Here is a 13403-nt window from a genome sequence, read left to right on the forward strand (position 1 = left end):
AAGAAGCATATCTTTATACTAGCATTACTTAAAGGGAAAATTTGCAAAATAGCTTTCCATCCATGCAGTTAGTGCAGACCCAGAAATAGATTTCACATCTAAATACCTTATTTAGTGTCTAAGGATAATGAAAACTAGAGTGATGGAGCTTTTCTGTAGGTCTGGGGTGACCTAATTTCTGCATGACATTTACTACACATTACTGTAGTAGTACCTAACATTCATACTTTTTCTTTACATGTCATTGTTTTAAGAGGATTGCTTTTGTTTTTTTTCAGGGGGGACCCAATCCATGTTTTCCCTTCAGCAATGCTAGAACATTTATAATAGCTGGCATGACCGTTATTATCAGTGATCTATTGCTGATTATCAGCAGGGTATACATGCCCTAGTACACTCTCTCTGCCGCTCACCACTGTGCAAATCCATATATTGGCTCCCCATATCTGCCAACTCAAATGTCTTCCTTACAAAGCTCTCTACACCACCAACAATCCTTCCCATACATGTCAAACCTCCTCTCTAAATACTTTCCCGCACACCATTCTTAGATCTACTTCTCACCTGCACCTCATCTCTGATAACCACCTCCCGCCTCTAACACTTGACCTGTGCCACTACCCTGTAATACACAAAATGGTACGTACACTGGCGCTCCCGTTCTTGAAACACAGAGAACTTCTACATTTAGAGAGATACACTCCCTCAATCCTCTTATCATGTGAGGTACATAATAAAAAAGAAAGAAAACCAACATAGCATAATAACGTAAAACATCAAGTATAGTCCACCACCACTATGGGCATGTATGGAGTGTTCAAAACTTGGTGATGATAATAAGTTTCAATACAGCACATATCAATGATGCCTTGATAAAGACCCATGATATCGGGTTGAAACACGTTGGCTGATGACCCGATGATCAAATGCCCAGGTGACATTATCGTGTACTTTGGACCTGAACTGCAGCAGTGTTTTATTGTATACAGGCACTTTTATCTTGGACATTTGGTACGGGGCCATTTTTATTGATTCTGATCATATTCATTGATTTTACTAGTTGCACTGTTTTATCAGGAATAAATGTATTTGTGAGATAATGCACCAGTGCGGTTGCTTTGTTTCCTTCTTTTGTATATTTCTATATGTTTGGAGTGGAGTGTGACAACACACGTGCTGAGACGTCTGTAAGGAAACGGAGAATTATTCTACAGGCCTATATTTGACTTCCTGAATGTAAGCTCATACCCTGAGGGAGAGGAAATTGGAGGAAGGATCACGGGTGCTGTATTGAAACTTATCATCATCACCAAGTTTTGAACACTCCATACATGCCCATAGTGGTGGTTGACTATACTTGATGTTTTACGTTATTATGCTATGTTGGTTTTCTTTCTTTTTTATTATGTACCTCACATGATGAGAGGATTGAGGGAGTGTATCTCTCTCTGATTTAGAAGTTCTCTGTGTTTCAAGAACGGGAGCGCCAGTGTACGTACCATTTTGTGTATTACAGTGTATTTTATTGTGGAGTTGTGTGTGGAAACTCTGAGGTATTTACACAGCTGCACACCTGAGTGAAGCGCCCTATTAGATCTCATCTAAGTAGATTCACTGTGCCACTACCCACTTATGGAATTCCCTACCACAGCCATTCAGAGTTTCCCCAGCCTTCAAATATTGAAACTATCTCTGAAAACCTGCTTCTTCTTCAAACATATCTCCACTAGCAATACTCAGACATCTACCACATGTTCTGCACTTTATTTTTCACAGACACTATCATATACAAGGAACAAACCATTTATGTCCACTGAGGTCCACTATAAGGGTCAGATAAATAAGATCCACTAGAGGCTCAGTGAAAGCTCACCTTCCTGTGGTGTCCTAGTAGAGTATGGATCGCTGGCCACAATATAAAGGATGCGGAGAAGCTGCAGAACATCCTCCACACCACACGAATTTTGCCCGCTGCCTGCCTTTGCTTGAGCCTGCTCACGGGCATGACTTAAAATATCTGCACTCTGTAGTGTAGCAAGAGCAGCTGGCATCACTGCAGACTTGCAGCCATTCTCACAGAAGTCCTGCAAGTAGAACAGAATGATGATCAGATGTGAACCAGTCCAAAACAATGATACAATTCCATGTTACAGCACTACCCGGCATTATCTGCCATCGCACAATATTCAATCTTGTCCTTGGAGTTATGTTCACAAATATGATTAGAAAACAAACAAAACATCACATAGTTCTGCATAGGATTATTAGAAGTCAATAGTGAAGCTGGCTACACACAGGCCGATCTGTCCGCTTGAGCCAAGTAGCCGAATCTCTTGTCAGGTTTGACCACGTACATACATGGGTAGACATATTTCTCATTTGCTACTTAAGCCAAACAGCCAGAACCAATAAGGCATTATTAATCTGATAGGATAATGACAGGATACATGGTCAGATACAGTACTTGAATTAAATACCTGTCCAAACCAATATCTGATTTTTTTTTTCAGGCCCATAAGCGCTGCAATTAAGTAAAAGGCCTGATTGGCTGTAAAAATTTCACCGTGTATGGGCACCTAAAAATCTGTCAAATTAACTATTTTCCCACTGGTTCTGAAGACAAGACAAGCATATACTAAATTATTAAGCCACCCCAGACCCGCTTTACTTTGTAAGCAGCAATAAGCTGGGAGCAGTTGCGGTTCTTTCGGATGCTCTTGTTAGTTCCAGTCAGTTTCCAGCGCCGCAAGAAGCTAGGATCTGCGTTCCTCTGCAGATAAGTGATCAGATCATTCTTTGGCAAAGCATCTGTACCCAGTGACTGCTCCACATGTTCCACGGACCAGCAGCCCTGAAGAAGGGAATGCGGTATTAAGGGGACATCTCACAGCTGGACAGATCTGCTCTACTACTGGAAACTGAATGGAATTGTGTTCTGGATGATAAACACTCCTACATCTTCAGACTATTCAAAACAGACTGGTAAGTGACATACAGCAATATGCAGGGAGCAGCTGTCAATATATAGTAGTCATGTTTTACCTGGCCCATAGCAAAAGCTGTTTGTTAATAGAAATAAACAGTTAGTGATTCATTGTTTTGGAACGAGTATGAGGTCATGTGACAATCAGTTCAACAAAACTCATATGCTATTCTACTTTTGCATTTTCTTTCCAAATCCATACATTGCCCACAGAAATAATATCCTTATAACACACCGTAAACCTATAATGTTGCAGTAATTCACATTCTAAAATGACTGCCCTAAAGAATGACCTCTTTATGTAAGCCATTTAACTTTATGTGATTGTTTTATAATATTTATCTGTAGCCTATGTGCAACTCACCAATCTTCCCGATTCCTTCTGTTTATCGGATTCCTTCATCTCCCTGTACATAATTCTGTTCATGAAATAAAGTGGAAGCAGTTTATAGCTATTTGCACACTCAAGTTGCAACCCAATAAGCTTTATGACAGAGTGCAAAAAAAATGTTACTGCTGCATGGATTTTACTAATATTCAACACTTTTCACTTATAACTTTGCAAAGCACTGCATACAAAGACACGTTGCAGCGCTCTAAACAAAATTAAAGATATTTTCATAAACAACATGTATTAGTAAAACCCTAATTGTTGATAGTCTGCAGTGGTTAGTAAAACAAAATAAGTCTACGTGCAAACGGCATTTATTACCTTTCTACTCCATTCAAAAAAATGGAATTAAAGGTAGATCACACGATGATCATTGATCTCTATGGGCACAACCAATGCCGTATACATGGTCGTCTTTCCAAGGAAGATGACAGGACATTAGAACAAGCACTACATTTCTCCTGTTCCTGCTCTGTCAATCAGTTTACTATGCAGCCATGTGCAAGAACAACCCTTCCCTATAATGGCACTGTTTCCCTAACAGAAGAGAAAATCCTAACATATATGTAAATATTGTATTGATGACTATATGTAGAAGAAATCTCCCATTACCAAAGCTCTAAAGTGCATGCTAAAATTTGATCTGCGAATGTGACAGCCATTAACAATTAACCTTACGCAATGTAAGATTGGCCACATAAAATAGATGTGTGCAATGGTTATTCCGTTTCATTCACTTCAGTAGTTCTGAAAATAAAGGCAATGACTGAATTTAAACTCTCACACATACTATTAAATAGAACATTACCCCACAGTGCCTAAGTACTACTATAAGACATATGAGAAATAACAATTTTATAGCTGCTGATTAAGACGTTAGCCAATTTATCTAGTGAGCCAAAAAAGAAACATTGTACTTACGTATATGTGGGTTCCCATATCCTCCTCAATTTGTCTGATTTGACTGTTCCATTGCAGGAAAGCTGCAACAATTTCTGAACATAGTAAAATATGGTGGAGCGAAAATTACTGAGTGGAAGCTCAACTTCACGCCCATTTCCCAAACCTGTCACTTTCAAAGTAAGTGCTAGTCTAGGAGCTGGAGCACATTCAACTTCTTCCAGGAGTTCTGAGTGTGGGGTTCCTGTAATTGAAATTATTTAATGCATACATAAAAAGTTATTCAAGTCATACTGACCAATATAACCAATCCAATCAATTATATATTTTTTCTACATGCTTGCTTGTAAACTAAATAGGTTATCTGGTGACTGGTGCTGGCCAAAATCCATGAGAACTAAAAAACTGCTGTGCAAATGCTATGTTGCGATATTACATCCTTGCTTTTGCAAAATTTCATCAGGTCCTACAAAGGAGGACATGAATTTTTGGGCCGGTGTTGTGTTCTATGAAATACACTAAGCCGGACAAGTAGGTGCCGTTGCACTCACAAAAAAGTAAAATGGGTCTGCATTTTCTTTAGTTCGTAAACTACCCTAAATGTCACAACTCTAACAAAATGAGAAAACCAAAATAATTTTGTTTCTTTGTTAAAATGTTTTGTTTTTAAAGGCAATTAAAAATCTTAAGAAGAATGGAAGCTTTTACATTTAAACCTGTTGCATTTCTACAAGCAATAAAACTTGCGTCTCAGGTGTTTTTATGCTCTAGTCATCAAATTAAGGGATTCTTAGTGCCCTCAGTCACAACAAAGAGTGTGTAAAACCTTTACATTATCAGACATATCACCAGCTAACTGGACTTGAATTGGACCTGGTGACTATACACAGCGAATGCAGTCCAGACATTTCATGGGCTGAACTAATATTTATGAACACATACTTAATCAATTCATGCTTAGCCTGTGTTGTATGCAAAAGGTGCAGTTAATATTTTTATATATTAACAAATACTGAACACTTAATATTCCTTGCTCAACATTTGTAAATTATTCTAATTATAATAGTAGTCATTTATCACCCATCTGTAAATACCTGGAGCTGGTATATCCAAGTCTGTGGTCTGCTGGACATTGGTTCGCCCAGGACGAGGATCAAAAGCTGGCACAAGAGCAGAGAACTGTCTTTTTAGTACATAATCATCATCCCAAGTTCTACGTCTGCCACCTTTTGTCTCATACTCCTCTTCCTCCTGTCCAGTAAAACACAAATAGAATTATTCTAGGGTGCCAAGTAGTCAGATAACGGGAGTATGCCAATCAAAATAAAAATTAATCTAGACATATCCATTTAGAAATTCTTTTTAACATTAGTGGTTCAATAGGTTAAGAAGTTTACTCACCATTACTTCCTCATACTCCTGTTCTTCCTGGTTGTCATCCTCATTTTCATCGTCCTCTTCATCTGGCTCTGGAAGGTCTTCATCGTCATCTAGCTCAGCCAGAAGAGTACTTGCCCGACAACTGTCCAGGAAATCTGTAGACCAGAATATGAGAAAGAGAAGAGTTGAAAGCCAGGACACTTGGGAAACAATTAAAAACTGATACCACTTAGGACAAAGTACACCAACACCAATAATCTACTATACGTACACAAGAGCTAGTTTCCCGATGACTTAATTATCTTTTCAGACATGGAATAAAAAAAACTTACCATATAGGGAATATTCTGCCTCCTGGCCTGTATCACTCTCACTCGAGGTGGAAGTTAGGCTAGTTGTCAGAGTATTGCTGAGGGACTGACCAACAGAAAGACCTGTAGTGGCTGTAGCCACATTGCTGCTAGTAACGCTAGAAGTGGACATTGTAACAGTTGATGTGGTTCCCGTTGTGGTCAAATTAGGGAAACTCTGTGCTCCCATAAGTGGAGAGGCTAGGAAAAAAAGAACAGCATGTTTAACATCCCTTTCTTGTTGGTCACCATCTATTCTATGACGACATCGGTTACTGCCGTCCCTCACATATTCTCAATCAATTAAGCTACTCATTTAATATGCCATGTCACCTCCTCCACCAAGCTTCATATTTTTGATAATGTAACATTCACCATATATCACTGCATCAGAATGTGTGCAAACTACTTATTTCTCTGTTGCAGCAGATAGCATAATTCTAGCACTGTAGTGATTTGCATAATATTATCTAAAATAACCTCCCCATCTGGATACTCACTGGCAGAACTGACAGCATTTCTTCCCAGAGTGTTGGTGTTGTTATCGCTGCTGCTTCGGCTAAGGTTCATGTTGTTAGTGGCATTCGTCCTGGCAATGTTTGCGACTCTTCTTACAAAAGATTCCAAGCTTGATGTCTCACGCGATGACAGGTTGGGAACACTAGCACTGGAACTCATTGGAGCCCCTGCAGCCAGCAACGAACTGACTGAAAGTCTATTGCTGGCAGACGACCCCAGGGGTCTCGGAACAGCGGCCTCCTTGTTGCTGAGCTCTGACACAGAACTGACATCAGGCGAGCTGATGCTCACCATGCCCATTGATATGGCTGGAGCATCCCCCGCCTTTCGCTCTCCTCCTTCAATCACCACTTCTCCCCCTAGGGGACATGTGGAAGATCCAGGGGCTACTGGGTTAGAAGACAGCACAAGGATGGGATCACTGTGTAGGTCAGAACCTGGTTCTTCTGCCCTCCTCTCTGTCTTGGCACAGGTCAGACTTGCATCACTGCTACTTGCCACACTGCAGACGGAACTGCTACTCCCCTTGCGACTGCAGGAGCCAGTCACGCCCCCCGCAACTGTGCAAGCGGAAGGGGGAGGGGCTTTGTCAGGACAGTTGTTTTTCACAAGGCTGCTCCAGGAAGGTGGTGTGCCTGCAACAGTGGATGAAATAGGTTTGGATGACGCTGCAGAATCTGGGTCATAACCTGGGGCCAGCTTCAGGTCAAATTTTCCTTCCGCGCCCATGCGGTAAGAATTAGAGCCACCGGCATCCCATATGACATCAATCCAGCCTGGAAAGGGATAGCAGCGTGTAAGATGGAAGAGCGGATAGCAAAAAAGATTTGATTGGAATTATGCAAAGAGAAAAGCCAATAGAAAGCACCCAACCCAACTGTGGTTTTTAAGAGATTAACAAATCACAAATAAGCAAGCACACATACAAAAGCAGCATGATCATTTGAAAAAAATAAATAAAGCAATGTTTAAGCTGGTGAATACACCATGGACATAAAGGCTGAATCGATCGGAAAGATAATTTTTGTTTAAGTACTCATTTCACATTTTCAAAAAGGCATAAAGTAGAAATCTCATTTTTGTTTTGCTGCAAGCGCAAACAGAGGCAAAAAGCTGAAGTAGAGTGAAAAAGAAAGATGTGTTTATTAATTCTGCTAGGTATTAATTCAATCCACCACAGAAAAATGTGGTAATGCTACAAATCCCCTGAAGAGTCAAGTTGCGACAAAGTTTCAACACAATGGGCATACAGAGCCCATGTTGATATGTTTGAAAGAGCTTTTTAACTAACCACACAATGTTCAACCTAGATAAACAGTAATAAGATATGTTTACCATTGTGCAGCTCTCCTGTGACAGTGCCTTCACCCTGGGAGCTGCCATCCTGGTCTCGCCATTTCCAATCAATGCCACGAATGACTCGAGCACCAGGCACCATATATTTCAGAACTTGGGAGCGTACTAGCCGCCTCTGACGCCTCAGGTTAGCTTCAGCTTCTTTGGCGGCTTTACCTGACATTGTGAAGGATTACAGCATCTTTCAGATTAATAGTCAGTAATAATGACACCAGAGAAACATTAAAACAAACTGGTATTTTTTAAGAACAAGCCTTGATGACAGTGTACAATTGATCAATGCAAAAGGATAAGGTTGACCATAGCATACTAAAAAGAATTGAGGGGCTCTTTTAAACAAATGATATCGGGGTTAACATTGCCAACTGCTTTTTCCCATCAGCCTCACCTGCCAGGATCGGCCAGCCTTTTGAGTGGCGTCCAATGGATGTGGGAGGTGTTGACGGGCCTGCCTGTGCCTTGTAACCTCCAAGACTCCTCCAGTCTGCCTGTGCCGGCGTTTCTGTTTGCCGGAGACATGGAGGAGGTCGGAGGGGTTACAGGTGGTCTACAGTACAATCCCCCAATAATCTCCCCAGCCATGTCCACAAGAAACAAAAAAAGGAAAAACAGGTACTAAAAGGCTTACCTGTATATATTTTTTTCGTTTTGTAATCCTTTCTACTACTAGTGTTCCTTTAAATACTGTTATGAAGCCAACATTTAAGTTCTCAAATCTCTACCATTGAATTCTACTGACAGATATTGTATTTATTGTATTTATTCATTGAGCACTTCTTCTGAAAGCCTGTTAGAGATGCTACCTAAAAAGATGCTAATGAGTATGAAATGATTTCTGGTTATTTTTGTTTTAATGATAAAGTTTTTGCAGTTCCACTAGTGGACAAACTGTACTAAGCAAACTTTTTACTGTGTTGCTAAATCAAGGATGTTTATCTCTAAAACATTTTATGCAAATGTTGCGTAAAATGTTGCTAAATTAAGGCATAAGGAAATATTAAACTTCGATGACAGATGTACATTGCAATAAAATTGCAATATGACTTTTTTTGTTCATTCCAATGCTTGTGATTTGTAGTACTTTAACGGCTAAATACATTTTTTTTGTTAGTGCCACAAGAATAAGCATCCCTCATTACTTTTGTCTCAATGTCAATATTTCAAAATATGTTCTACATACAAGGCTTAATAATATATAGTGCTTTCACCAATAACTAATCATATGTCAGCTCTCATTGATATGAATACACAAAACTTTTAAATGCCAATATCTGATTGGATACTTTGGGTTACACAGCATTATTTCTCTTCACATAACGTTATTAAAAAGGAACCTCACTATTCTGTCTAATTTGCATTATGTAGTGAAGTGTTCTTTCAAATTCTGATTCATAACGGTTTGTCGATGTTGAAAATTCAATCCACAAATATTAGAGGGATGACTTGTAATGTAATATAATACACCGGGATAACATACCTAGCTGGTCTTCACATACTCCAGTCACAGTGCCATACAACTCAAAACCAGACAGTGAGAGGTAATGGGTCTGCCCACTAGCGTTCTTTCCAGTCTGCTTGATTCGGACATGCCGCCAACCCTGCTTCTCCTCTCTTGCTGGATCCAGTGGCCATGTGGCAGTGGAACTTAAGGATAGCAAACAATACATAAGTAATGTTATAATCATAGTCCCACCACCCATTTAGTTTACTAAAACAGAAAATTAAGCACTATTTCTGATAACGCTCAGAACACCACCTTAATAAACACTGTTGGGAATTTTTTTTTTTTTTTTTTTTTTAAACTGTTCTAAAGAAAATGCTAGTCAAACAGATTTTGTGGTAACTACTGTCAAAATCATATTACATATACAAAAGAAATTGGCTAGTACCCAGGCTCATTCAGACTGCAGTCGTCTACATGAGTGTATAAAGTTGTCCAGTTCTGGCCATCCTTGGAGACCTGAAAGACCCAGTTACGAAGTGCAGAGCGCCCATAGCCACGGGCATGTCGCAGAGTGTAGGCAGACGGTACAATCCAGAGACCAAGGTCAATGGCAAACCAAGCGCTCTTGTCATCATTGGTGTGGCAGTTGAGGGCAGAACTGTCACGGCTCAAGATATCCTCGAGTCGCCCATATGGCAAGTTGCGTCCTTCTGATGATGTAACCACTACCAAGCCATACGCAGCTGGGTTCACCCACTCATAAGCGGTTCTGAAAAAATACAGAATATTTACAAGGTCAAAACGCAAACAAGTATCTAGATTGCATCAGTAACTGAAAGCCGGGAACACAGAGAAAGCAGGTGAATACATACAGACAAGTGGCTAAAGTTTAATGTGATTGTGTTATAAATGTGTACTGCAAACTAAAAACATATGTAACACTATCATTTATTTATACCAATGTTCATTAAAACATAGGTATAGGCTACATTGCATCAAAAGCCATTTTACTCTACAGATTCCTTAATATCTTTTTTTATTAAGTGTTAATTACTGTTTTCTATTGGTAAATCAAAAAAACAAAAACACCGAAACAGCACCTGGGGGTAAATTTATCAAGCTGTGTGTTTGAAAAAGTGGAGATGTTGCCTATAGTAACAAATCACATTCTAGCTGTCATTTTGTAGAATGTACTAAATAAATAACTAGAATCTGATTGGTTGCTATAGGCAACATCTCCACAAACCCACAGCTTGATAAATTTACTCCCTGGTATTCTAATGTATTGTAAGAAAGTGAAGCATAGAAGAATATATTATGACAACCATATCTGTATGTTAAGGGTAGATGCAAGAAAGCAGGGTAGATGAAAACTAATAAATAGTATTAATTAAATCTCAGAACTTAACCTACCGCAGGATGAAGGTCTACTTACTTGGCATTGGTCCCTATCCAGTACATGATTCCATTGTCATCAAAGTCATGCTGGTGCCGAAACACACAACTCTGCCCTTCACGCAATTTGCGCACAAATACAAAGCATGAGCGGTCAAAGTCGTACCACTGTTTAGCCACCTGTAAATGTCACAAAATTATCTATTAAGTACAGCACACACAGTGGTAACAAGGAATTGTGTGTCACCATAACTGCCACTAGTTCTTAAGCTTAGTCAGAAAGAGGTTGAGACTGATGGATAACAGACACAGTAAAAGCATATAATCCATGCCCATAAATAAAGTACACTTTGGCAAGCTACCCAACTACTATACAAAACTAATGCCATATGCATATATGTCCAACAACTTAAGTCTCAACATCAATTATCTCTCACCATTTTCAGTAAGTACTGCTCTAGAGACTCCACAGTTGCCAAAGGCTCCATCTTTAGCATCCGACCGGTGCGGTCAATTAGAGAAGTCTCTCCAGGTGCACGCTCCAGTCTGAACCGAAGCCTTCGAGTCAGAATCTAAGTAAAAAGAACAATGCATCTTGTCACTGGTTATCCTATACCATAAAAACAGTGGATATATACTTGCAAATCAGTATAACAAACTAAAACAGAGTTTTGGAGGATTGATAACCTTTCAACAAGTAAAAATACGGTACACGCAATCCAAAGAAGTGGACGTTTGCAAAAAGGGCTGTCCATCAAAGAGGTAATATGTCCTCTTTTATCATGCAGAGTTTATTCAAATATAGAGCAAGTATATATATTTTTGCTATAGTATCTGAATAGCCTGTATGTGAACTGTCAGAAGTGACAAGTCCTCTTTAAGACTTTGTGTCAAAGAAAATAAGAGGATTTTTATACTTATGATAAATAAGTTTCTCCGATTCCATCTGGGGGACACTGCTACCATGGATTGTGGAGGGGAGCTTGGGGAGTTGACATTTAGCTAGTTAACTTGTTAAATGTTTCTACGCTGACAGACCCCTCCCCTCTACAATCCCCTGTAGCCTCAGTTTAATTATAAAGCCCCAAGGAAAATAGGCCAATCAACCAAGAACATACAGCAGAATAGCAGAAGGGAGGGATCGCAGTGTCCCCCAGATGGAATCAGAGAAAAGGATTTATCGTAAGTATAAAAATCCTCTTTTCTCTATCATCCTATCTGGGGGACACTGCTACCATGGGGACGTTCTAAAGCAGCCCCCCTAAGGGTGGTACCACTCTGAAAGGCCGGCAACGTAGAGCACTACGGCCAAAATTGGCGTCCGAAGACGCAAAGACATTGAATTGGTAAAATTTTGTAAAAGTATGGGCGGAGGACCAGGTGGCTGCTCTGCAAAGTTGGTCTGCTGAGGCCCCATTTCTAGCTGCCCAAGACGCTCCCACCGACCTGGTGGAATGGGCAGTAAGTCTACCTGGCACAGCCCGGTTAGCCCTGATATAAGCCTGCCTAATGGTTGCAGTAATCCATCTTGCAATGTATTGCTTCGAGGCTGGCCAACCTCTTTTATGTGAATCAAAAAGGATAAATAAAGAATCTGCGCAATGAATTTGTGAGGTCCTCTTAACATAAATTTAGAAGCGCCCAGACAACATCCAAACTCTCCATCGAATACTGGTCGGAGGATGATGCCCCCCACCTGAAACACTGAAACCACAATCTTTTGGTTCATGTGAAAAGCGTACGAACGAAGGAATAGTCCGTAGAACCGCTCTGTCCTCGTGAAAAACCAAATATGGTTCTCGACAGGAAAGAGCTGACACTCTGCGAGCCGATGCAATCGCCGGAAGAAATACTACTTTCCATGTCAAGAACCTTAAATGTAAAGGTTCAAAAGGAGGACCCTGAAGCATATCGAGCACCAGGTTGAGATCCCATGGTGCCGTGGGCGGAGCATAAGGAGGCTATATATGCAAGACTCCCTGTAGAAGAGTCTTAATATCCAGAATATCCGCCAATCTGAGATGAAAGAAAAAAAGTCGATTCTCACATCATTTGATATAAGTGCGCCAGATGCGGTGGTAGATATGAGCCGAAACTGGCTTACGGGCTCGCAACAGTGTGTTCACGACTCTATGAGAGAAACCTCTAGACCGCCAAAGGCAGGCTTTAACAGCCATGCCGTTAAAGTCAGCAGAGGCAAATCCTGATGACAGAAAAGGCCTTGAAGAAAAAGGTTGTCTCGTAATGGTAGACGCACTCCTTCACCTACCGCCATCAAGATTATGTCTGCGTACCACACTCGACGCGGCCAGGCAGGGGCCACCGGTATTACTGGTAGTCCCTTTTGTCTCACTCGTCTGAGAATGCAGTGAATCATGGGTATCGGAGGAGACAGATATCCCAACTGGAAGTCCCATGGCATAGTCATGACGTCCACGGCTACTGCCAGGGGGTATCATGCCCTTGCGCAGAATCTTGGGAATTTCCTGTTGTGCCTGGATGCCATGAGGTCCAGGTCCGGGAGACCCCATCTCCGGATCAGAGACTGGAAAACTTCCGGATGGAGTGACCACTCCCCCAGCATAATGGTATGACGGCTTAGATAATCCGCTTCACAGTTCTGGATACCTGGAATGAACACCACTGAGACTGTGGGAACATTTTGTTCCGCCCAGGTGAAGATCT

General features: G+C 40.7%; 1 protein-coding gene across 3 annotated transcripts in view; it reads right to left on the minus strand.

The window, feature by feature from the left end:
- The window catches only part of HECTD1 (HECT domain E3 ubiquitin protein ligase 1), a 77459-nt gene that overhangs the window by 8941 nt on the left and 55115 nt on the right, over window positions 1–13403 (minus strand). Inside the window, exons 20-33 of one of the 3 annotated variants that reach the window (XM_075192221.1) lie at window positions 11156–11290; window positions 10759–10898; window positions 9769–10092; window positions 9357–9523; window positions 8268–8381; window positions 7859–8035; window positions 6505–7299; window positions 5987–6205; window positions 5676–5809; window positions 5369–5525; window positions 4296–4518; window positions 3348–3402; window positions 2669–2851; window positions 1874–2084 (exon numbers count right to left, since the gene is read on the minus strand). In XM_075192221.1, coding sequence (XP_075048322.1) covers window positions 1874–2084; window positions 2669–2851; window positions 3348–3402; window positions 4296–4518; window positions 5369–5525; window positions 5676–5809; window positions 5987–6205; window positions 6505–7299; window positions 7859–8035; window positions 8268–8381; window positions 9357–9523; window positions 9769–10092; window positions 10759–10898; window positions 11156–11290 — 3034 coding nt within the window. The remainder of the gene's footprint in view (window positions 1–1873; window positions 2085–2668; window positions 2852–3347; window positions 3403–4295; window positions 4519–5368; window positions 5526–5675; window positions 5810–5986; window positions 6206–6504; window positions 7300–7858; window positions 8036–8267; window positions 8382–9356; window positions 9524–9768; window positions 10093–10758; window positions 10899–11155; window positions 11291–13403) is intronic. The other 2 variants (XM_075192223.1, XM_075192222.1) reach the window with 2 other exon arrangements.

Source organism: Mixophyes fleayi, chromosome 12 (genome assembly GCF_038048845.1).
Source record: "Mixophyes fleayi isolate aMixFle1 chromosome 12, aMixFle1.hap1, whole genome shotgun sequence".
NCBI lineage: Eukaryota > Metazoa > Chordata > Amphibia > Anura > Limnodynastidae > Mixophyes > Mixophyes fleayi.